The sequence below is a fragment of the Lobosporangium transversale genome, assembly GCF_002105155.1.
Source record: "Lobosporangium transversale strain NRRL 3116 chromosome Unknown BCR41scaffold_22, whole genome shotgun sequence".
NCBI classification, from domain to species: domain Eukaryota; kingdom Fungi; phylum Mortierellomycota; class Mortierellomycetes; order Mortierellales; family Mortierellaceae; genus Lobosporangium; species Lobosporangium transversale.
In genome coordinates, this window is record NW_019029000.1 from 162937 (window position 1) to 186691 (window position 23755).

Below are 23755 nucleotides of genomic sequence, written 5' to 3' on the forward strand. Positions count from 1 at the left end.
GTTATTAAGGCTTTTTTTTTTTTTTTTTTTTTTTTTTTTTGAGAGTGGAATTGAAAATGCCTAATGTTCTCATGTTTACACAACGCATGTTGAATTGCTGTATAGGACTCGCAATAAGCTACGGGCTGTACCCGAAAATAATATGGATGCTAGATTAGAGTTGCCTGACTACCAAGTATGTTTGGTCGGCATAGTTTTATCTTGGGAGAATTCAAAACAGCCGTAGCTTCTCGTGAGCTGATGGAGGAAGATTTTATCAAGCTTGGAGTCATGGGTAAAAAAGCTGTTGATAGTCTTTTTAAGGCTGGCTATCCTCAACCTGTTGTTCTCATCCATGGACGCGGAATGGAGGTGGACATTTATACGCTGTCTTTACGCGCAGAGGCTCTCTACCAACTGGATCGCCTTGGAACATTTGGTTTAATAATAAATCCATATCAATTTCCGCTGTTGGCAAGCCTTGGACCATTGATATCTGCAAGAGTAAGGAAAAAAAGAAAAATAGAAAAATAGAAATGAATTCAGAAATTGAGTATGAAACTAACTAATATCATTCATTTAAGATCCACTTTCGAAGCAGTTAAAACTCGCAATAGGGTGCAAACAAATAAAGCATGGATGAGAGGAACCTTTGATGGGAAGCCTGTCAAGCTGCAATAGGGACCAGACCTTGAATAAAACCATATCCAGTCCTGAGTCCTTGCTCTAAGCCTCCCAAGTAGAACACACTTCAGTAAAGGGTTTGTTTTGCCCATTACAAAGGCCTTTTCTTTTTAATGGACTATTCAAATAGCATCAACAATTAAACTATTTCTAACCCGTACGCCAATGACCAATGGCGGCCATTGTTTCTTTGCATGAATAATGCACCACAACTCCATCAGGGAAAACCGCAAAGACACTATTTGTATGAGTTGGATAAGAAAAACAAAACATTTAACGCCTGTTTCAAAGGATCTCAATGTAGAAAATAGTAAAAAGGCGACTTTTTTTTTACCTGTTCCCAATACGCTTATTGCATTTTGGACACATTCTGTCCTCTGTTATCTTAACCCTTCGTGATCGGTAAAATGTGAGTTGCTCTTGTGTCTATTGAAAAATGAAATGCGTATATCAGCTCCAGAACCACTTTCCACCTTTACATGATAAAGATCTCTTTTGCTCTCGTAATTACAAGTTCAATAGTAAGGCGTGAAAAATCGGAAATAATAAAATAATAAATAACAAAAAAAGGAAATACCTGGAGTCTTTCGGCCTTAAGTAAATTTTTGACAATCATGTTCATATGTTTTGTCTTGTTACTTTCACGAATCGACTTCTCGAAAAACTTGTAAAGCTGATCCACGCGAGTTCCTGCTGGAAGCAAACGCAGAACCTGAACAATACATTATAGTAGTTATATAATCAGTCTCAAACGATCTTTTTTTTTTAAAAAAAAAATAAAATAAAATATAAAATAATAATAATAATAATAATAAAGGTAATTCTCTCCAGGTTTCTCTATTTAAAAACACAATAATAGAATAAATTTTCCTTACAGCGGCTGGATCGATATGGTTGCCATGTCGGGTGAGGATATCTAGAGCAGGTTCGAGCATCGGCTTCTCGCCTTTAGGAGGTATTAAGTATACTTCAAGTAGCATAAAATACACATTTTTGGTTGGATTATTGCTGTCAAAGTTTTTAATGCAATATCTATTGAGAAAAGAAACAAGGGTTAAGTCATGAACAAGTAAATATTGAAGAGAGTAGGGGGGGTTTTCTTAATAAAAACTCACTCTTCTGCTGCTTGGAAATTATGTAATTTGCGCACATAAATGTTCAATGCCTGATCATGTTGCCCAATACGACTTAGTAAAATAGCTCTCTCCTCAAAGCACCCTAGAATTTATCTCCTTATCAGTAATCATCATTTTTCAAATAAACATGCCAGAAACATAATGTTTTAAGAACTAACCATCCAATGGTAGGCGACTCAGAATGCGCTCGGCTTTATAAAATTTCGACTTGTCCAAGAATTGCAACAGTTTAACTCGTGTGTTCTTAACAGCTTCTATCATTTTTTTTTTTTTTTTTTTTTTTTTTGTGTTTGATAAGAAATGAGAATCATTCCACGACAATGTAGTCGATTGAAACATAGTACAATTGAATAATCTACAATCTACCTTCATTTCCAGATGCCGAGTCGCGTTGAACTTGGGAGAGATATGATACAACAAGTGTATTGTGGAACTCTGATGTTTGATCCGCAAGCTCATGAATAACATGCTCCAAATACATGGCACATAAATCCAAGGAGAGCCTTTCTAGGTAAGATATGACCTTGTACCTTGGCAGAGTATCAATCTCTGGCTCGTCATCAATGAAGATCTGTAGTAGTCCATTATCAAAACATAACGTAAGTGTACAATCCTTGATTGTTACATTGAACCCTTGTCATAGTCATAGTGTGGTAACCTGATAAAACAACATCACAAGGAAAAAAAAAAAAAAAAAAAAAAAATAGCACTAAAGTCAACTAACCTTCATTGCAACAACCGGGTCTGATTCTAAAATCCAGGTTCCAAACTCTAAGATGAGATTAAAGTGGTCCGCACCAAGTCTCTGCAGGTAGTGGACTGTTGGGAGTACGCCCTGCATCTCTCCAGTGGTTGTATGAATGGATTTAAGTAGCTCAAGTGCCTTGCGATGTTGTCCTTTGCCACGATAAAAGTCAACCAGCTCTTTATATTTCTGTATATTTTCAAGGAAAAAGCAGGTCAATCACGGTGAATCGGTAATTTGAACTTTTGCGATGCCCAGTCCTAATAATGTAATACAGTGCACAATATTCACCTTATGTTTTAGCAACAAGCTTTCAGTTTCTTCAAGATTACAGTGATTTGTAACTCTTAAGAGAGATCCTACCAATCTCTCATTAGTCATCATATAGGACTTAAGAAGAGCGGTATCTACAATTTCCAATACATGCAGCTTTGCTTCAATCTCCTTTTCCTGATCCTGATGGTTATATGAAAACGAGTCATTGTTTTGCTGCAACTTTTGAATTGATTTTTGAATCTTCTGGCGCTTATCAGCTAAGAATCTAATAAGGCAACCTACAGCCTCTTCGAGTTCTTTGGTGCCTACAATTAAAAAAGAAAAAAAAAATGGGAATACCTATTAACAAAAAAAAAAAAAAAGATATGCCGTCGCTTGGCGCCTTCCGCTCATAATTCTTCTTTTTGAGCTAAATGAGGTATTGCAATGCTACAACATACTCATAATGATGGGCGGGGTATTTTTGGCATTCAGTGAATTCGAGTCCGTCTCAGTTAGTGTGGCCGAAGTGATAGCCCCAGATTCTTTATCCTTTGGTGGCAAATGACCAGAAATAACTGCAGGGTAGAGTGCAATAACATCTACCGCAGGGACATCCAGCTCCAAAAAGAGGCCAAGGGCTTCCTCATACTGATGTGTCCGGAAAAGATGGTGCGCATACAGTTTCTTAATACGACCAAGAGTATCAACCTGAAGCAAAATCATAAAAGTTATGAACAGGTTAAACCAAAATATTATTCCAACAAAAACTTTCCATTAGAGCCTGATAGAATGTAGCTATAATAGCTCTACTTACGTTCTCATCTAACAAAACAGGATCAATCTGATTTATAAGACTAATAGCTTCTTGGTACTCTTCCTTTTGAACTAACTCGTCAATCTATTTGTTTATAAAATAATAATAATGATGTTAAACGAGTAAGCCTTCAACAAACTCTATTATGCTCTCAACTATTATCTCATACTTTGGGTAGTAGTCAGAATTGCGAAATAGCATTTTCAGTACCTGTTGAGGGAAGCTGTAAGGAATCAAACGCCAGACTTCGCTATGACTCGCGATATAGAGGAGCTTTCCTTGTGTAAGGAGGCGTGCATGCGGTAAGTCTGCACTTTGTACGAGGGCTCTGGTCTCGATGTTTCTGATCTCAATATGACGGGCCAGAATAGCAACAGCATAGGGATATGAGTATCCTAATTCCTCAGGTGTTCCTGACCACTCAATCCCATTTTTGCGTTTCGGCGTTCCGTCAATTCCAACAGATATGCTGGAATCTATCCAATAGGGAATCAGCATAAACAAATACCACCGAGAAACCAATGCACATGTTAAATACGTTAAATGTAAAGTTAATTGCATAATGTAATGCGGGGAAAACTTTTTTTTTTTTTTTCGCCAAATATTACGTTCTTTGCCAAGAAGAATTTCATCGTTTGGAAGACGTGTGATAAGCGGCTTCCCGGGTTTTGATCCGAAGCCCATGAGGCCCCCAGTAGCAATGGAACTGAAGCTATTCAATGTATTTAAGGTGCTCTCCAGAGTCGATCCGATAGCTCCTTGGTTAGATGCAGAGCTAGGTGAGAACAAGGTCGTCAGAGCGCTCGTTTTACAGTCCATGAGAGCGTACTCGTTATCGAATCCCATACAGAGGTTTTGAGTACCGACCCACTCCATTGTCCTGACTCTGTCTGGAATAGAGTACTCCTATAATCGCAATAGCAATAAAAGCAACAACCGCAAAAAAAAAAAATAAGGAATTAAAATCGACTCTGTTAAGAGGTACTGTAGGACAATAGAAAAAAAAAAAAGAAAGCTCTATACCTTAGTATCCATGAACTCACTATCCTGCCATGAAAAGACAATAATTTTCTTCCTGACCGCTACTGCGAGCCGTGTAATCACTTGTGGCACTGATCCATCCTGAAATTCGATTTTTGAAAACACAGAAAATAGATTGGCGCCTTTGGTTTTTCCAAGTTGCGTTCGCAATGCAAATGATTCCAGATCATGAAGATTCACATAGTTGTCTACGGTATACATGGTACATATCATTAAAACTTGTTTCGAGATAGATAGACACACATAAAAAAAACTACTGCATTGTTACCAGACAACGTAACCAGGACACCCACTGCCTTGATTATATCAATCTGTTCGATAGCCTTTTTTGAGAATGTTTTCAAGGTCTCCATGAGAGTAACCGATATGGCCTCATCCTTGCCTTGTAGAAATTTTAAAAAATAAAGATACTGGTGAGTAAAAAAAAAAAAAAAAAGCATGGATGGCTGACTTTCTTCAACTGGTAGCATACCTAATGGCTCTCTCACCGAGTAGACCAATAATGCACCATAGAATGTTCCCACATAGAGCTTGTCACCTGTATATGTTTATATGTCGAGATAAAAGTGAAATGTTAGGAACATGGAGTTATCTTGATATCAGCCTCAGTTAATTGTTAGAAAGTTCATTTGGTTATTGAATTACCTTGTGCAAAGATGGACTCAATCTTATGAGGAAGTTTCTCAATGACTGTATAGACTTTGAAAGCGTCGTGCATTGATTCTAATTTGCTTGTTTCTGTGATCTAATGCGTGAACTAATGGAAGAGTTGCTGGTATTGCTGAACTGGTTCCTGTCTAATATGGGGTCCCGTGTATTGTATACTCCCGCCTGTCACTATCCTGTTGCTCAACGATACCAAGAACGCCAGCCGCTCGTTGCAAAAAATTGGATTGCAAAAGGGATGTTAAAATGGACTCTGTGTTTGCCCTCAGCAGCACAGCATCTCCACATTCACGACAAACGCGCGCCGAAGGACTGTCATTTGATGTTCATGTGCTCAACTGCATTGACTATCTGACTATCACCATTGTAGAAGCGCTTGTGTAACACATGTTTCAATTACTGCATCCCATAAGCTAGCGTCTCCGGACCTTTGTGCCCATTACAGCGACTTTGTTTAAGGTTCATTACCATGAAATCTCACCGAAATACTATTCTACGCTTACAGTAGACTTATAGGTTGTTCTGTTCGCAGAAGGAAGAATTGTCCATTCAAAGACCTTTGGAACATTAGGCAGACATACTGGCTTTGTATCTCTGAGATATTCTGTAGACATAGATTAAATCAGAAAAGCATTAACTCTTACAATTGACAATCATTATGTTCTACAAGTTTTGGCTGTTAAAACCAATTCTTTTAACTGGATAGGTTCTACAAAAGATAATAAATATACGCTGAGTTAAACAAAGGTAAAGGATTTTCATATAGTGCCGTTCATCTAGTCACGAATAAAATTAGGGAAAAACCTTAATTTGTTGCGTTTTGGGGTCGTCGCAGCCACATTGTTTATGAAGTGCTAATGGCCACCAAGTTGGTGTACACCAATCATCACTTATACAACTGCAGCATATCGAAGATACAATGGGTGCTTTAAATAAAACAAAGAGACACTTGCGCGATGCTCGCAAAAAAAAAAAGCAAAGCGCAGAGCTATCGAAGCAGCACAGAATTTGCAGATGGAAATCGTAGATGACTCAGCTGTTGTAGAGCTTAGCAGCGTTGAACTCGGGGAGGATTTAGTCAAACCTCAGCATATTCAGGACTGGGATGATATAAAGAACGATCCAGGGACTGAGGGAGAGTCGGGGGATGAGACAGAAGAGGAAGATTGGATTATGAGGGTGTGCTCCAACAACGATTTCTGGCAGAAACTGCAGCCCCAGATGCAAGAAGCAGCCAAAGCAGTGAAGACCACAAAAGCATATGCAGGAACTTCTCGATCTGCAATTTTCCGCAAGAATCAAAGACTTAAAACGGCTGCCATGGGCACACCATCTCTCACTTCAATTGGCTTTATTGGGATATCAAAGGAGCCTGCAGAGAGTTCTACCAATAACCATAATCAGCAACAAAGTATGTATAAATCGTTTCAAATTTATCATTCTGAACTTTTTTTTATTTTTTTATTGGCGAATACAATCAAAAGCATAGATTTATTTGGTATTATTGAAGCAATATCTCTTTTCCCAAAGGCTTTAAGCTCAGTGGACATCATCACCATTCGAAAATACGCAAGGAAGTGCTTTCGATATATGGACGCATATCGAAAAAAATATGTCTGGCCAAGTTGCTGAGCAACAAGTGAAAAAATATAGGTCTCATCGACGTATCCCAGCAAATTGGGGATTTAAAATTACAGTCCACTGAATAGTTTTTATATGTATCACACCCTTTATTGATGTCATAGCAAATAAAGTTTAGCCAATCATATTTCGAGATTTATGTAGCGTTTTGCCCCTCACATATGAAAATGGTTCATTTTTTTTTGATGGTAGCTCAAGAAGAAGAAGTCATATCGACAAAAACCCTCTATTTTACCAAAGAGAAATGGCAAGTGAAGAAGAATTTAGAGCTACTTTTTACCTGAGATTGATAACTGGGGTGTTGCTCCTCTTCTCCCTCAGGCCAAATTTTTCTGAAAAAATTTTCGTGACTAGATGAACGGCACTGTATATAAAAAAAGGTTACCGTATGATATGCTCATACTCTGCAAGGCTGCCTTACACTTCTTAGTGGTATCTGGGACTTTTGCCTTTTTACCTTGCATTGGAAGAGTGGTTGGTTGCAGGGGTGAGAGCTTCATTCTGGAGAGAGTAACTCTGGAAGATTTGGCGAAGAACTCCCACTGAGGCATTCTCCTCTAAATAATTATTAACATCATACTCCGCTTCATCGTTTTGATCTCTATCGTCTACTCGTTACTCTTTTGTCATCCAAGCCAGTGAACAAAGACACTTTTATCAACAATATGGTCAAGCCGGGCATAGACGGACTGTTTGGGACTTACCACACATCACTACGCACTGGACAAGTGGTGAAATCAAGTGCGCGGACGGCTACAAGAATGAAGAGAAGCTATAACTCGATCTTCATATCTCGATCAAGAAGCATTCTATTGTATTCCTGGAGGCAAAGCCTTCAAGTGGAACCGCAACAGACTACATGAATGATCGATTGATGAAGACTCTTTGACGGGATGAAGTTGGCCGTTGACGGCCTCTTGTGACGCGGTATCTATAAAGTGGTAGTTGATATCAGGATTTCGAGTCGAGACTTTTGTGATGACACTGGAGTATAAGGTATCTTATCTACCAATCGGTATTGGGCCCTTTGATCTCATTGGATCGCGGTTCCAGGTTGGCAGTCCATTGACTGCTGCAAAATTCTTGCAATCAGCTCCAGATACTGTCAAATGGACATTGGAAGTGGTTTATGAAGCCTAAGGAGAGCCTGTGAAAAAACATGTGGGTCAGAGACTCTTACCACATAAAGCCCATCAAAATTAGCCCACGTCAGAAGTAGATTATTTCTCACTTGCTCCATCCAATCCTAGCCGCTTATCCCAGCGAAAAGCAATCCCCGCTGGGTGCTCCTGCCTGGTCTTGGGTTTTCGAACGTTTTTACTAGAAGCACCTTTCCCTTGTTATGATTCTTTCTATTGCATTAGAAAAAATAATATTTGTGTGCTCTCCTTTTGTAGTAGCGTCAACGAGCTTATTTGGACTGCTCGCAGACGCAACCCTCGTAGTGAGCCGCGTGTCCCAAGGAACCGTCTCTATCAGTGATCTCGAAAGCAGGATATCCACCTCTATGGGGTGAGGACGCTAGCATTGAAAGGTATCTCTTTAAACTGGAAAAAATAAAAGATCACCTTGAGCATTATAATGAGGAAAGGCTTGTTGCGAGACACCAATGGGCTCCAGAAGGGCTAGAGACGCTGAGTACAGTATCATTGCTGCTTGTCTTTTCAAGCTGGTTGGAAGATCAATTTGTAGAAAAGAGGCAAGTGCAATTAAGCTGTAATTGGGGCTGGACTTGGCCTGTTTGACTTTCATCTCTACATTAATCACTTGTATCATTTTTTTTTTTTGTGTTTATGTTAATTATCATTTATTGAGATAGGCTTGCTCTAACCACATCTGTATATTATTTTCTAGGCATTTCCCGTTGGATATATTGTTGTAGGCGTCAATGAGTACTCACACTACCTTTCCAAGAAGCGTGAGAAGTTTGTTGGGCAGGTTGAGATTCGACGACTTTACTGCTCGAACTGCAAGGCATTCATGCATCGTGACAATATCTACAACGTTGCTCGCGACTATCTGACCCATCAAGGGAGATCTCAGTATCTCCAGCCTGTTGACACTTAGGTGCAGCGTGACGTAGTTTCAGAGTTAATTGTCCTATCTCACACAAATAAAAAAAAAACAAAACATATCGCTTTGATCTGCAAAGACTGGACAGCGCATTTAACATTCCTCCTGTTCCTCCTCTTTCCCTCCTCATCTGAATCACTCGATTCGTATAATACATTAATACATAAAGCCATATCACATCATGGCACGATTTGATCTTAATAACCTACCCGAACATGAGGAGGATATCGATTTCTCTGATATTGAGGAAAGATTCCAGCTCTCATTCGAAGAGGGCTTCAACAACGTCGTCGTTGTTGACAACATCCCACTCGTCGATGAGACAAAAGAGGAGAAGCTGATTCAGTTTTTGCGCAAGATCTTTAAGAATGTTGGCGAGATCAGAGATAATCACTTTGTCATGCCTAAGGCTGTCAATGAAAAGGGCAAGCTTATGAGCAAGGGGTAAAAAAACTGCTGTTACCACTTTGAACTCGTGAAATCGATGGCGACAAAATTTGCTTGGCGACAGTTTATACTCAAGTTTGAACGCGTTTTATTCCTATTTTCTATGCAGATTCATGTTTATTGAGTTCGAGACTGACGAACAGGCTTCTCTTGCTGTCAAATTAATCGACGGATTCAAGATGGACAAATCCCACACTCTTGCTGTCAACCGCTTTACTGATGTTGAAAAATACACGAATGTTGAGGAAGAGTTTGTGCCTCCACCAGAAGAAGAGTTTGTTGAGAAGGTACGATGGATGATATTCTATATACTTTATTGAAGTCCAGGAAGAAGGCTTCAGGAAAGGTTTATAATTCTCTAAGCATTGAGTGGATGTCTGACTCTAGTGCTTGTATTCTCTATTCTCATTTTGGGACAAAAATGTACTGGATTTTTATTTAATAACATTTACAGGAGCACCTCAAGTCCTGGTTGGCAGATCCACTTGGACGTGATCAGATGGTCATTTACCGCCACAATGATGTTCAGGTTCTTTGGAACATGCAAAAGGAGCAGCCCCAGGTCGCTCACAGTAAATCGAATTGGACCGAGACCTATGTCCAATGGTCCCCACTTGGATCCTATCTCACTACTCTCCATGCCCCTGGTGTTGCTCTTTGGGGAGGCGAGTCCTGGAAGAAGATTATTCGCTTCAATCATCCTGGTGTTAAGCTTATTGATTATTCCCCTAATGAACGCTACCTTGTTACCTGGAGCAACGAGCCCATTGTTGTGCCTGAGGAAAACTATGATGGTCCATTCGGCCCTGAAGATGAGGGTAACCAGATTGTAATTTGGGATGTCAAGTCTGGCGCACTCCTCCGTTCCTTCCCCTCCATTGGACCTCAGGGTCCCAACAGCCGCCCTGCTGTCTCATGGCCTGTCTTTAAGTGGTCGCCCAGCGAGCGTTACTTTGCCCGCATCACTCCTGGGTCCCAGATCTCTGTCTATGAAGCCCCTAGCATGGGTCTTTTGAACAAGAAGAGTATCAAGGTTGATGGCGTTGTCGATTTTGAATGGGCTCCTTCTGCTGGAGCTGACAAGTCTGGTAAGCTTAGGGATGACATGCTCGCTTACTGGACTCCCGAAGTTGATAACCAGCCTGCTCGTGTCACACTTTTGAACATCCCCAGTCAGGAAATTGTGCGCACCAAGAACTTGTTCAACGTCACGGACTGTAAGCTTCATTGGCAGAATCAGGGTGATTTCCTTTGTGTCAAAGTTGATCGCCATACCAAGAATAAGAAGGTCACCTTCTCTAACTTGGAGATTTTCCGAGTTCGTGAGAAGGACATTCCAGTTGAAGTTGTTGAGGTGAAGGAATCCATCTTGGCCTTCGCCTGGGAGCCAAAGGGAGAGCGCTTCGCCATCATCACTACCAGTGATCCTAACTTTACGTCCGCTACCCCTGGATCTACCACACTGAAGACCTCGGCCAGCTTCTACTATTTGGACAAGGGTAAGGGCAAGGACACACTTCAGTCATTCAAGGTTATCAAGACTTTGACTGGCAAGTCATGCAACACTATCTTTTGGTCACCTAAGGGCCGTAATGTTGTTTTGGCAACCCTCCGCTCGCAGACTGTGTGGGACCTCGAGTTTTATGATCTTGATTTTGAACCTCTGGAGTCTGCTGCTGCCAAGGTGCCTACTGGAGGTGAAAAGGACCCTGCTGCATACTTGCAGCTTCTGGCTTCGGGTGAGCATTATGGTGTGACAGATATTGAGTGGGATCCTTCGGGTCGTTTTGTTGCTACGAGTGCCTCGGTTTGGAGACACACGATGGAGAACGGATATCAGCTCTGGGACTTCAAGGGTCAATTGTTGTTTAAAGAGACGCTCGAGAAGTTTAAACAGCTCTTGTGGCGCCCTAGGCCCAAGACTTTGTTGTCGAAGGAGCAGATCAAGAACATTCGCAAGAATTTGCGTGAATACAGTGCACGCTTCGATGAACAAGACATGGAGTCATCGTCTCAGGTATCAAGTGCTGAACGTCAGCGTCGCCGCCGACTGATAGAGGAGTGGGCTAACTGGCGCAAGCACGTTGAGGCAGAGCTCTCACAAGAGCAATCAGCAGCAGGTCAACAGGCATCTGCTGTCAATGCTGAAGATGAAGAAGCTGAGGAAGTGGATGAGTGGATCGAGACAGTTATTGATGAGAAAGAGGAAATTGTTGCCTAAACAAAAGGACCAAGATTGGGCATCTGAAGAAGAAAAATGAATATCATCGAATAGTAATTAAAGTAACAAAGAAAAAAAAAAAAAAAACATAGATTCGGTGAACCAATGGTGTTTGTGTAAAGAAATGTGACCAGGCGGCGGATAAAGCATCCCGTAAAAGAGAAATATGCAAAACTTGGTTCTGAAGATAACAGTGCCTGCTGCCTTTTTTCTTTCATTCTTCTTTGCCTTTTTTTTTGGGTTGGCAGCATCTGTCGACCCTTTTTTTCTTTAATTATCCCGATAGTTGTGGCGCCTTTTTGTCTGCACAAGCACAACTGCATTTGCTTTTTTTTTTTTTTTTTTTTTTTTTGCTCTTTCTTTTCAACTTTACTTCAATCCATTTGTTTTCTTAATTTGCAAAAAAAAAAAATATATATAAAAAAAATACGCGCGTGCGCTGTTGGATCCATTCGTTTTCTTGCACTATTCATTCAAAAGAGACCACTTTTTTTTCCTTTATCATCTCGTGATCTAAGACACAGTAATGATCCGCAAAAAGAGAAACTTCAAGAACTTAGCCCTGGATGAGGCTGCTAATGAGAATGCACCTCCTGGTGGAAGCGCTCATGTACACAACTTGCCAGTAGCTCGTGGGGCACCAATGCCAGCAAATGCATACTCACGAAGGGAGCCTCTACCTGACTTGGAACTTGGTGTTGAGTTCAAACTAGATCTCAGGAGCGAGGACTTGCAAACACTTGAGGAACTCGGGGCTGGTAATGGAGGCACTGTCAGTCGTGTAATTCATCTACCCACAAGAGCCATCATGGCACGAAAGGTGAGGATGACACTTTTACTTTTGCGAATTTCATTTCTTTCTTTCTTTTTCATCTCTATTTCTGTTACTTTCAGTCTAGATTTTTTTTTTTTTTTTTTTTTTTTTTTTTTTTTGGGCCATTGAGGTGATTTATTCTTCAGGGATAAACGAACTACAATTTACTTACCATGCACCTCCACACTTTTTTTTATCTGATAACAATGAACTTGGTATAACAGGTCATTCATATTGACGCTCAACCTGCCGTACGCAAGCAAATCTTGCGTGAACTCCAGATCATGCACGATTGCAACCATCCCAATATTGTCTCGTTTTATGGCGCATTCTTGCATGACAGTGAGATTTCTTACTGCATGGAATATATGGATGTAGGGTAAGAAGAAAGGAAAAGAAAGAGAAAGAAAGGACTATAATGATACCCAAGTTCATCCATATGTGTATTCAGTCGGGAAGCCTCTCCAAGATAGGGGATACGGGACACAGACATAGGGAATAAGATAATAAGATGCTAGGACAAAAGATGAAAGGCATGGAAAAGGAAATGGAGCTCAGGACATATGCTCCCGTACAGGGCTAGCTGATAGCAGGACAATAAGAGGACCGATAAGGACCAACAAAATTTATAGGTGAACATATCAAGTAGAAGAGCATCAAAGGAAGAAAGAAAGAAAAAAAAAAAAAAAAAAAAAAGCTAAAAGGACGTTGTGCAGTACGCTAGAAGGCGAGACTCATCGCTCCTATTTTTTTTTACTATCATTAGAGCATTGGATGGTATTTGTGCAAAGAATGGAGCCTTCCCCATGGATGTCATTGGGCTCATCACAGTCTCTGTACTTAAGGGACTGAGCTACCTTTACCATAACCACAAAATTGTTCATCGAGGTACATGATACTCCCTTTAACCTGCTTTTTGGTTTTATTATAATATCTCTATTTACGAATTGAACCAATGGCAATCGAAGAGAGTGGGGAGCACAGTCACTCTACTGGAACCGGAGACTTATTGATGATCTGTTTTTTTTTTTTTTTTTTTTTTTTTTTTTTAATTTATTTTATTTTGTTTTAATTTCCATATACAAGATCTCAAGCCTTCCAACATCCTTATCAATTCTACGGGAATGGTCAAGATTTGTGATTTTGGTGTCTCTGGACAACTTGTCAACTCAATTGCCAATACTTTTGTCGGAACCAGCAATTACATGTCGGTGAGTACATAGAAAGGATACTAAGCTACAGGAATTCTGCATCCAAATAATAGCAATAAGGAAGGAGGTTGACTCTATTTTGGCTCACGCTTTTTTTCCCTCTTTCTTTTTTTCTTTCTCTCTCTCTTACTTTTTTTTTTTTTTTTAAAAAAAAAAAAAAAAAAAAAAAAAAAGCCTGAGCGAATTCGTGGATGGAACTATGGTGTACAATCGGATGTTTGGTCGCTCGGCATTACCCTCATGGAGTTGGCTCTGGGACGTTTCCCCTTGGATGCTGAGTGTAAATCGTTGACAATCTTGGAACTGCTTCAGCATATTGTTAACGAGCCCCTACCTACCCTTCCTCGCGGTCAGTTCCCAGAAGACTTTTGCAATTTTGTCGACGTTTGGTAAGTTGGAGTCGAGGCAGTAAATGTCACGGATTACGAACAAAAGGAATAATGATTTACTTTTTTGTGGAGATGAGGACATTATTTCCTTTAGAACAAATGATCAGCTGATGAACATTTATGCTATCTAGTTTGGCGAAGAACGTTGAATCAAGACCCTCACCCGATATGCTGGCTGTAAGTCTTTCATTGTTAATTTGTCTTATTTATAGCGATACATATCTTTTTATTTTTCGATCTAACGATGTCATTTGTCACGCAATGTTGTGTAATCTTACTAGAATCATGCATATTACCGCCGTGCAGAACAGGCGCATGTGGACATGGAGAAATGGGTCAACAGTCTGGTCAAGAAGTAGTCACTGCTCTTATGTCCTTCTTGAATAGAGTGTACGCACCATTTAGGTCCCACCTATTTCTCTTCTTCTTGTTTTTTGCCTTTCCTTTTTTTTATTTTTTTTTTTTTTTACCTTTCAATCATTCACCTTTCAACTCCTTTTTTTTTTATACGCCCATCTCCCTTCTCATTATCACTTTTATCTTCCTTCCTTCTATCTGTTTATATTTCTATAGCCTGCCTTATGTTAAGAAAGAAAGAAACGAAAGAAAGAAACGAAAATTAAGAAAAGGCATCGTTTGTGTCCACAAGATTTAGAGCGTTTGCAATGCGAGTTAAAAACAAGTTGATAAAGGATATAATTCTAATGATTCATTTCAAAATAAAAAAAGAAAAAATATGATTGGCCAGACTAAAACGTCGGGAAACCCTCATAGATTTCGCAGCCACTTAAGTTTAATCGTTTCGGCCCTGGTTTCCTACGTCGTTTTACAAAACTCAAGCATTACTTTCCCATTGGACTCGCGCCCATGTCTATTTTTACAGACATGAAAGAATAGGGAATAGACTAAAGTATACTGCTTCCCTCCTCTACACAGCTCTTGAATCGCTTAGTTCTTGGTCCGCCTTTCATTTAAATACCTGTAATGGATGATGGTTTCTTGATGGTAGCTTTTGAACAATTCTTCGTGTATTTTTAAGTTGACGAAGAATGGCGGTGCTATAAGGCTATACCAAGGACTGTTATTAATAACCCTAACCTCACTACTGTTTGACAGATGGATTACTACTTTTTCGACAATCCTGGTTGTTCCGAGAAAGGGTACAGCAATTGTTATGATTGTGTATTCACAATTATGGCGAAAAGGCAATCTCTTCTCTTCTATTGAGCACCCAAATGGATTTGATCTTGAGCACGAAATGGGCTTTATCATTCTTGTCTCTCCTTCAGTATTCTTTCTTGCCCATATCTCATTCTCTCTTCATCCATAGTTTAGTCACATTGATTCTTGTCCATTTTTTTTTTTTTTTTTTTTTTTTTTTTTGGTTGACTAATAAGTGCTCTCTCTCTCTTTCTTTCTTTCTTGGTCAGAAAGTTTGGAAAAGTAATTTAACTTGTTTACTTGGATTTTTTTATTAAAAAGATTAAGTCGTCTTTGACCACGAGATTCCCCCCTTTTTTTTATCAAAACCAACATCAGCAAGAGCACTTCTGTTGAATGTGTTGTCCTCTTTCTTCATCTAAAGGCTCCATGATTAACAATATAAATGTAATAAATGTATACCTTTTAAAAAAAAAAAAAAAAAAAAAAAAAAAAGGTATCCAAAACGGACAGAAATAGATTCCAGTAACACCTGCCTGTGATTATCATCTGAGATGAATCCGTTTTTCCCTTCCCTCTGCCCCCCTCTCTCGCTGTACATTTATAAATGTATTTCTTTCTTTCTTTCCGGACCTGGAGACGTCTTCTTTTGAAAAAGAGGGATTGTTCTTGGACCCCATCATTCCTCAATAGAATATTTTAAGAAAGGATGAATAAGGATCAAACAGTGGCCTGTATCTTGAATGAGCACTTAGCCTGCGACAACCTTTTTTTTTTTTTTTTTTTTTTTTTTTTGTAGCGTTGCCCTTTCGGAACGTGAAACTATGCATTCCTTTCGCTTCTATAGTCCCATAATAAAACGTCTAAGGTAAGAACCTGCTGTTGATCTGGTAACGATACCGCCTTCTGACACTTGTGTTGGGCGTGCTGTATGCCCACTACGACCACGAACCACGGTCCCTTTTAATATCGACATTGTTTTTATGTTATCATTATCACCTTCATTGTCTGAGAGCGGCGTGGGCTCTGTCCCTAGAACCAACGTCTCATTGGCGTTATTATATTTATTAGTATCGTCGGCACCACTGTTATTATCGCGCTCTGTTAGCTGCTAAAACATTAGCGCACTTTCCTTTCATAGACCATCCATACTCGCCAATTAAATGCAGATTAAATGCTACCTCCTCAGCAAATCGCCTGCCGCAGGAAGTTTTCTAACTTCCTTGCTTTCTTTTACGTTTTTGCTTAAAACATCAGGGTCTTTCCTCTGGCCAGAAGCCTTCCGAGTATGTTTGATTGAGTATTCTTAACGTAGTCGCAAGCAGTTGTTAAAGATACTTGAGATATCCGGAGATTTGTCATGGAGAACACCTATGCTATGACCTTCCGCAAAGCTGACAGCGGCTTCTCATCCAAAAGTCCTCCAAGGACTTATAAATGCTCTGCGACAGATCTTCTACATCCATTGGAAAATTAAGAGTTTGAGTTCATCGGGCCGTTGTTTTGCTTTTGATTCTCATAACCTTGAATGGATTTTGCCAAAGCTAGAATCTCTACGGTCCACTTCTTTGATGACTCAGGCTTGAGTCATCATGCCCTAAACTCAAACCTAGAGCATCATGACGTTGTATTGCCTTGTTATATCTGAGGGGATCAATAATTAAACTCCTCATTAGTAGGTAGCTGTATCTTACTCACGGAAATGTCCTGGAGAAAATGTGGAGGATATATGCATCAGAACAATCATTCCAGTAACTCAAGAAGATTGCGATCCGGGGAAGGAGGAATGACACATTCAAAAACAACGCGTCTTCAAAAAAAAAAAAAAAAAAAAAAACGCGACGCGAAATCATAAACCAGTTCCTGGGGGTAATTGTTTTTTTGTTGGTTGTACAAATTGTACAAGAACAAGAACGCGTAGTCAATGTCACAATGTTTTTTGTGGTCAATACAATATCATATGACCAAGTGGATATTAATGTTGTATTTGGGAAAAAGATGAAGTTTATCAAGTAAGATATTACAGACATGGATGGTGGATTGATCAGCACTGATTTAAGGATTGCGAGCAAAAAAAAAAAAAAAAAAAAAGACGATGTTAACAGGTGACTCCTTCGGCCTCCTTTCATTATCCTTGACCTTTTTACATGTTCATCCTTGATTCGTTATTTTTATTTGGAGATGTATTCATCAGCCCAGGAGCCCATCAGACATCTCTTTGGTTGCGAAATGTCCATTGTCTGTTGTTCATTATCTATTTCTCTGACGCATTGTTTTTTCACTTCCCCTTTTTATCCTTTTATCAACTGTTTATTTACGAAATCTGTTTTTACTCGCAGTTTGTTGACAGACCATGCGACAATTTTTTTGAGACTTGGTAAAAAAAGACATTGGACATGAGACACTTTGAGTGCTGTGGTGTGATGATGGCTAATTGTGCACCTGAATGTTTACACAAAGCTATTCAATGTTGTCTATCACATCACTAATATAAAAATCATAGGATTGTATTCTATCTCTCTGACCCGGAAAAGAAAAAAAAAAAAAAAAAAAAAAAAAAAAACCAGCGTCCATCCATGCCATGCCCAAACTTATCAACGCTCCTGTTCTGTCATCAATGTCACATCCAAGTATCCGTCCCCATGCAACATGCAATACCATGCAGCTCTCTCTCTCTACACTCTTTCCTTTTTTCTTTCTTTCTTTTTTTTTTTTTTTTTATACTTTCTTTTCTTGTTCACCCCTACCCATCATCCTTCATATTCCTTCTCAATCCTTTGTTTAAATCTTCTCTTATACTGTCCTTCTTCCTCCCTCCATCCGTCCTTTTTGAAATATCCTCGGCTTCACTGTTGCTTGTTTGCTTCCAACCATGGGTCAAAGTAACTCCACGCCTTCGCGGACCAGCAGGCGCTCCCGCTCCCGTTCCTTGCCCCAAAGACAGCAACACTTACAGGAGCACCATGCTTACACTCACTCGGCTACTCCCACACAATCTACTATTCCTCGTGCTAATCGTGCTATGACTCTACCTCAGTCTCATGTCAATACCAGTTCACATGTAACTCCAACTAGAAACAATCGTAATTGTAGTAGCAATAGTCGCCATAATTGTAATAACAATAACAACAGCAACGATAATAGTAATTACAGCAATGACGGCGACCCATCCCTTTCACATCAGAACATTCAAAATCACATGCCCCAGTCATTGTCTCGATCTCATTCGTCACAACTACAACAGCAGACACACCAAGCACAACAGAACCAGAATCCTATGCAACCTTCACAACCCACCCACCCACTTCCTGCTGGCTCTTCAGGGACTTCAGCTACAGCAATAACGCCCGCACGAGTTGTGCGCTCAACCACCCGTCGACGGCGACTACTGGCAGCCTTCTATCCCTTGCTCTCTCGAAACAGAAACAGCAGAACCCCTAATGGCAATGACAGCAATAATGAGAATAGTAGTAGCAGTAACAGCAACAACAACAACAACAACAACAACAATAGTAGCAGCAGCAGGGGTAATAATGACAATCACAATAGAGGCAATAATAGTGCTGGCCATAGTATCAACAATGATAGGCGTAATCCTGGCATCAATAACGTCAACAGTAGCAATGGAGGCGCTAATGGCAGTTTTACCAACATTAGAACAACTCAAGATAACAGAACTGACACTCCTGGTGGTAGCAGCGTTGCCAACAACCGCCGACCTGCAGAGCCACGCACAGCCCAGTCCACTTCTCGCCATCGTCAGTCAGATCGTACGAGCCACACCCATTCGCCTCGACCAGCACAGACTCGTTCACAGACTCTCCAGGCCGTGTCTGGTACCCGTACACCCCGTGGTGTCTCTCGGGTGCGCCGGTACGACGAACAGTCCATTAGGAGTTTCCGCTCCTCATCTAGTCGATCGTCCAGTCTCCTTGCACTCTCTCCCTCCTCAACAACAACAGCCGCCTCTTTGCATCCGCATGTCTTTCTGCATCACACTCATCGTCCTTCCTCGGAGCCTATGGAGGTTGACCTCGAACCAACAGCCGTTTCATACGCTCAGGCTGAGGTCGACTCTGGGCCAAGAGAAAATCACCGGTCATCTGACTTGGAAACTATGCCACACAATGGAGCCACCTCCGTCTCGGGCTCCTCCGGCGTCATGGACATGGGATATCCTTCTAGATTAGATACCAGCCTGTTCGTCGCTCGGTCAAATCCTCGAGTAGGCACATCCATTTCCTCAAGTCTGCTCCCAATACGACCTGACTCTGAAGATGAGGACGATGATGGCTTTTTCTCCAGTGATGCTCATAGCCAACGTTGGAGGACAATGGAATATGAGCAGGCTCACAACTATGGACAGTTGAACACGTCGAGCGACACTGCCAGTTTACCAACACGCTATCGCCTCGACATTGCTGATCATGGGCTTGAAACAAATGAACCGACAGTTACAGCAACAAATGTGGGTTCAATTAGTCATAGAGAGAGACGACCACGCGCATCACGTCCTAGTCGATATCCACCACCAGAAATGGTCGCGGACCTGATTCAACATCAAATTGTACAAGGAATAGCTGAAGCAGCAGCAACAACAGCAGCAGCCGGAGAAAATACGAGGACTTTATCACCTCAGAGCCCCAATGATATGCTTAATACTGATGCTACTGCAGAGTTGATTCCATCATCCTCTCCTCCTACTGCCACGATGACTAGTAACAATAACAACAGCAACAGCAATAACACCCCCGACGCAAGTCTTGAAGAAGCAGCCCCGATTACAGAACGTAATGAGAATAACCTTCGTGCGGATATAACTTTGGGTGATGATGATTCGTTTGCTCATCGCAACTCAAGGGTCCACCGAAGACGACTTCGATCCTCAAGTCTTCGAGGATTACTTGGATTTCCACCTGCAGGCAGCTCTGGAAATAGCGAACGTGTGGTTGGTACGGGATTAGATCGAGGGTTTACACCTGTGCATCGTGAGCGAGCAGGAACTGGACGGTCTCTAGGTTCAGCAGGCTCTTCGGGATCGTTAGAGACATTGGACCAACGACGGCTTGTAGAGAGCCAGATTCCGTTCTTTGCGCGTCTCCTAGCGGAAATTGGGCGCAGTTTACGGGGACAGCAGGGCCAAGGTGATGATGGCGACCGTACTACGACAGATGGCAGTAGTGCACTTGACGGATCTGATGGTATGGCCACAGCAGCAACATCTGCAGGAGCCACGTTTACTGTGCAGGCGACAATCAGAGAGAGGTCTACACTATCCGAGGCTATGGGTATGTCACCTTTAACAAATGCTGAAGGCTCGGTCGGTCAGACAACAAATCCAGTTCGAGCAAGACAGGGGGCGACAGTTCGTTTCATTCAAATCGGTGGAAGTGGAGGGCTCGCTGCGTTCGGACAGAGACGACCGCGAAGCGAGTCTGTCACCTTAGGACAGGGTCAGGAACAGAGACAGGGTCAGGAACAGGAACAAGAACAGAGACAGGGGCAGGGGGAGGAGCAGGAGCAGGAACAAGGACAGGGACATGGACATGGACAGGGGCAGAGGTCGGGATTAGGAATAGGATTTGGTCTGGGATCAAGATCAAGGTCCGGGTCATCACGTAGTGAACCATCAGAACCGTCTATGAGGGGCAGACGGGACGAGTTCACAGAGGCGATCCTTATGTTTTTGAACGACCCAGCCTCAGGAGCTGGATCAGACAATGAGTCACCGGAAAGTCCAACAACAGAAGGCAGTAATAGTAATGCGCCAAGAACGCGATCTCGAAGATCGCCTTGGGTTGTTTTTACACTTTCAGGAGCCTGTAAGTCCACGTCCCGCTCTCCCCTCTCCCCCCTCCCCCTTTTTTTTTTAAAAAAAAAAAAGAAAAAAAAAAAAAAAAAAAAAAAAAAGTTGAGGTTGAAGTATGTAAAAAACTGAGTTTTTTTATTTATTTTATTTTATTTTTTTTCGGCTTTTATGATAGATCTCAGCAGCCTGCTGGCAGGCGGTATGGATGTTAACGATAGTGAAGGTCTAAGCTACGATGACTTGTGGATGCTGTCCAACTTGATAGGGCCAGCACGACCAGTCACAACGACACAAGAGGCTATTGATGATGCAGGGTTCCATGTGGGTCAATTTGAGAATGCAGCACAAGGAATGCGAGGGTTTGAGATGCTTGGCGATGGATCCAAATGTTTAGTATGCATGAGTGATTATGAAGAAGGAGAAGAGCTGCGTGCATTACGTTGTAAACATGGCTTCCATCAAGCATGTATTGACAAGGTATGATTTATTTATGGTTTTCGTTTATTTATTTATTTTTTTGTGCTAAAGTGCTAAAACCACCCGTAGGTCTGAGCCAGATAAGACTATTGTCAGTTGGTCCAACCTTTAGTCAGTTTTGATGTCATCTATTCTAACGATTCTCTTTCCTTTCTCTTGATTATCGTAGTGGCTAACTACGGGTGCCAACAAGTGTCCTGTGTGCCGTGCAGCGGCTGTTGAGCCTTCAACCACGAACACCCCCGTAGCAACAGCAGCAACTAGTGCAGGACATGACTCAGTTTTTGAATGAAGACAATAATCATTTTGTGTTTTTTTTTTTTTTTTTTTTTTTTTTTGAGGTGCCACGATGCTCTCAAATATTTTTATTAATTCAATTGGATGCCAGATGATTGCATAGTGGCCGCATGGGCGGGGTGTTTTTTTAATATTAATTTGTAGATGACAGTTTATGTTTGTGTGCACGTAATGCTACTACACATTGACGAGAGCTTGCAGTGATTGGCGTTAATAATGACATGATGGAAAAGAAGACATTTTGTACACTGGATGTGCATTTGTTGCAATAGTGAACCTCAATTAGGAGAAAGAGGCATTGACATATGTATTGTGTATCATTCACACGGTCCCAACTGTGTGAGGGAGTGGTTGAGTGGTACAGCTGTCCTTAATATTTTGCACACTGAAACCAGGGTAACTTGGTTAGATACTTCTTGTTCTTCATCCATTCCATTGTTCATTTTATTCCTTCATTCTTCATTAATCGTTTTGATCATCCATTTGTCTTGTGACCCAATCTAACTTAATCCATTCTATCAAGGGTGACCATGAGTCTCCCGCGCTTCCTCCGTGGGTTTCAAAGGAAATCCTCGTCTTCTACTGCCGTTACGAGCGCATCTGAAATTGATCCTCCTCGTCCAATCTCCACCGCTTCCACTTCCTCGTCTTCCTCGTATTGTGATGCCCTTGGATTTCCTATACCTGTCACTACGACCACATTCACTCTTCTCTCTTCGCTGTCATCTTCGCCTGCATTTGCACCTCTTCCTGTAAATCCACCTGTTTTATCATCAACGGTCCAAGCTCCCACAGGGATGTCGCTCTATCCAATGCCAATGGATATTGCTTTATCCTCTGCCTCTGCCTCTTCGTCTTCTACTTCCCTTTCCCCTTCACCTGCTCCTTCTCCCTCACAGCCAATCCTGATGAACAACCATATAAACATCACCGGCTCCCCTGTAGTCACAAGTCAGCCAACGTTTGGTTCTAGGACCAGGCGGACATCTCGTTCTTCCTCATATGTCTCTGCCGCTGAAGAAGATCCAGTGATGCTCTCTACATCCTGTCCTCTATTTACCTCTCCGATCCCTTTTAATACAAACGAACCAGTGCCTCCAGTGCCTGTACCAATTGTCAACATAACCTCTGCTGATTTCAGCAATATTAAGAACAATGATATAGCCACGACAAAAGTCGTTGGTTTTAAGATGATACCCATTGATCCGGTCTCTGGAGCAGAGACGCAGGATATGACAGACTCTAGAGTGATTGAGAGTCGACCGGTAGAAAAAGATGGGAGCACCATCCAGACTGAGTTAACTAAAAAGCCAAGTGAACAACCAAGTCAAGAACCTGTAGAGATAGCCGAAAATGAGGATGATACTCAACTCATGGGCCTGCAACAACAAAGACCATTATTAGTTGTATCGGTAGTCAACGACTCGTCCAAAAATAATCGGATCCATTCCGATGCTGCTACAGTTACGACTGCCACTGCCACTGCCACTACTACTACTACTACTACTACTACTACTACTACTAATACTAATACTAATACTATGGCTACCACTATTACATCTGATCCTACTACTGCTGATTCTGTTGGTTCAGAAAGCAGCAATGAGACAGCGCCTTCAAAGGTGATTCGTCCATCCTATCGTCACATGCAGGGACATGCCACCAGAACGGTTTCCACATCTGATATGCCGTCTTCCTCCAACACACAACCAATGAGACAACATCGACCACAGATTCCTTCTCCAACACGATCCAGATCCTTCTCCAATTCACATGTGGGGACTGGTTCCTCTTCATCTGTTGTCAAACCTGTGTCGATTCTCAAGAACAAACCAAAGTCCATTTTACGTACTCGTTCACGATCGGGGGGTAGTTATAGTAGTAGCAGTAGT

General features: G+C 41.3%; 6 protein-coding genes across 6 annotated transcripts; 5 read left to right on the forward strand and 1 right to left on the reverse strand.

Moving 5' to 3' along the window:
* Positions 1 to 107: 107 nt before the first annotated feature.
* BCR41DRAFT_387048 (hypothetical protein) lies at positions 108 to 660 on the forward strand (the record flags this gene model as incomplete). Its single annotated transcript, XM_022027857.1, has 2 exons — positions 108 to 483; positions 526 to 660. The coding sequence occupies exons 1-2, from the start codon at positions 178 to 180 to the stop codon at positions 658 to 660; spliced, it is 441 nt and encodes a 146-aa protein (XP_021880592.1). The 5' UTR covers positions 108 to 177.
* On the reverse strand, positions 659 to 5576 carry BCR41DRAFT_337422 (vacuolar sorting protein 39 domain 2-domain-containing protein). Its single transcript, XM_022022072.1, has 17 exons — positions 5303 to 5576; positions 5130 to 5195; positions 4926 to 5039; positions 4640 to 4845; positions 4225 to 4522; positions 3827 to 4092; positions 3617 to 3700; positions 3261 to 3510; positions 2836 to 3125; positions 2524 to 2733; positions 2166 to 2370; positions 1958 to 2053; positions 1779 to 1881; positions 1539 to 1695; positions 1241 to 1375; positions 998 to 1089; positions 659 to 901 (listed from the first exon to the last, which is right to left on the reverse strand). The coding sequence occupies exons 1-17, from the start codon at positions 5373 to 5375 to the stop codon at positions 814 to 816; spliced, it is 2733 nt and encodes a 910-aa protein (XP_021880593.1). The 5' UTR covers positions 5376 to 5576; the 3' UTR covers positions 659 to 813.
* A 761-nt stretch (positions 5577 to 6337) lies between these two features.
* Positions 6338 to 8104, forward strand: BCR41DRAFT_371333 (hypothetical protein; the record flags this gene model as incomplete). The annotated part of the gene is made up of 4 exons (XM_022026595.1): positions 6338 to 6738; positions 7345 to 7474; positions 7600 to 7803; positions 7910 to 8104. 4 exons carry the CDS (start codon positions 6338 to 6340, stop codon positions 8102 to 8104), a joined length of 930 nt encoding a protein of 309 aa, XP_021880594.1.
* Positions 8105 to 9109: 1005 nt separating this feature from the next.
* BCR41DRAFT_355024 (hypothetical protein) lies at positions 9110 to 11776 on the forward strand. Its single transcript, XM_022024435.1, has 3 exons — positions 9110 to 9481; positions 9594 to 9771; positions 9939 to 11776. The coding sequence occupies exons 1-3, from the start codon at positions 9219 to 9221 to the stop codon at positions 11703 to 11705; spliced, it is 2208 nt and encodes a 735-aa protein (XP_021880595.1). The 5' UTR covers positions 9110 to 9218; the 3' UTR covers positions 11706 to 11776.
* A 288-nt stretch (positions 11777 to 12064) lies between these two features.
* BCR41DRAFT_355026 (kinase-like domain-containing protein) lies at positions 12065 to 14596 on the forward strand. Its single transcript, XM_022024436.1, has 7 exons — positions 12065 to 12525; positions 12744 to 12898; positions 13286 to 13407; positions 13606 to 13730; positions 13905 to 14119; positions 14251 to 14296; positions 14401 to 14596. Exons 1-7 carry the CDS (start codon positions 12232 to 12234, stop codon positions 14476 to 14478), a joined length of 1035 nt encoding a protein of 344 aa, XP_021880596.1. The 5' UTR covers positions 12065 to 12231; the 3' UTR covers positions 14479 to 14596.
* Positions 14597 to 17992: 3396 nt separating this feature from the next.
* On the forward strand, positions 17993 to 21875 carry BCR41DRAFT_422722 (hypothetical protein). Its single transcript, XM_022030186.1, has 3 exons — positions 17993 to 21102; positions 21265 to 21566; positions 21736 to 21875. The coding sequence occupies exons 1-3, from the start codon at positions 18153 to 18155 to the stop codon at positions 21856 to 21858; spliced, it is 3375 nt and encodes a 1124-aa protein (XP_021880597.1). The 5' UTR covers positions 17993 to 18152; the 3' UTR covers positions 21859 to 21875.
* The last annotated feature ends 1880 nt before the right edge of the window (positions 21876 to 23755 follow it).

Excerpts from the sequence above, each read along its gene's own strand:
- BCR41DRAFT_337422 (XM_022022072.1), bottom strand. The coding sequence starts at position 5,375 with ATGCACGACGCTTTCAAAGTCTATACAGTCATTGAGAAACTTCCTCAT. Across the intron at positions 2,371-2,523 it reads ACCCGGTTGTTGCAATGAAG|ATCTTCATTGATGACGAGCC; the intron begins GTTAGTTGACTT and ends GGACTACTACAG. Across the intron at positions 1,090-1,240 it reads TTAAGGCCGAAAGACTCCAG|ACACAAGAGCAACTCACATT; the intron begins GTATTTCCTTTT and ends ATTTTTCAATAG.
- BCR41DRAFT_355026 (XM_022024436.1), top strand. The coding sequence starts at position 12,232 with ATGATCCGCAAAAAGAGAAACTTCAAGAACTTAGCCCTGGATGAGGCT. Across the intron at positions 13,408-13,605 it reads CCACAAAATTGTTCATCGAG|ATCTCAAGCCTTCCAACATC; the intron begins GTACATGATACT and ends TCCATATACAAG. Across the intron at positions 14,297-14,400 it reads CCTCACCCGATATGCTGGCT|AATCATGCATATTACCGCCG; the intron begins GTAAGTCTTTCA and ends TAATCTTACTAG.
- BCR41DRAFT_422722 (XM_022030186.1), top strand. The coding sequence starts at position 18,153 with ATGGGTCAAAGTAACTCCACGCCTTCGCGGACCAGCAGGCGCTCCCGC. Across the intron at positions 21,103-21,264 it reads TTTTACACTTTCAGGAGCCT|ATCTCAGCAGCCTGCTGGCA; the intron begins GTAAGTCCACGT and ends CTTTTATGATAG. Across the intron at positions 21,567-21,735 it reads ATCAAGCATGTATTGACAAG|TGGCTAACTACGGGTGCCAA; the intron begins GTATGATTTATT and ends TGATTATCGTAG.
- BCR41DRAFT_355024 (XM_022024435.1), top strand. The coding sequence starts at position 9,219 with ATGGCACGATTTGATCTTAATAACCTACCCGAACATGAGGAGGATATC. Across the intron at positions 9,482-9,593 it reads GGCAAGCTTATGAGCAAGGG|ATTCATGTTTATTGAGTTCG; the intron begins GTAAAAAAACTG and ends TTTTCTATGCAG. Across the intron at positions 9,772-9,938 it reads AAGAAGAGTTTGTTGAGAAG|GAGCACCTCAAGTCCTGGTT; the intron begins GTACGATGGATG and ends TAACATTTACAG.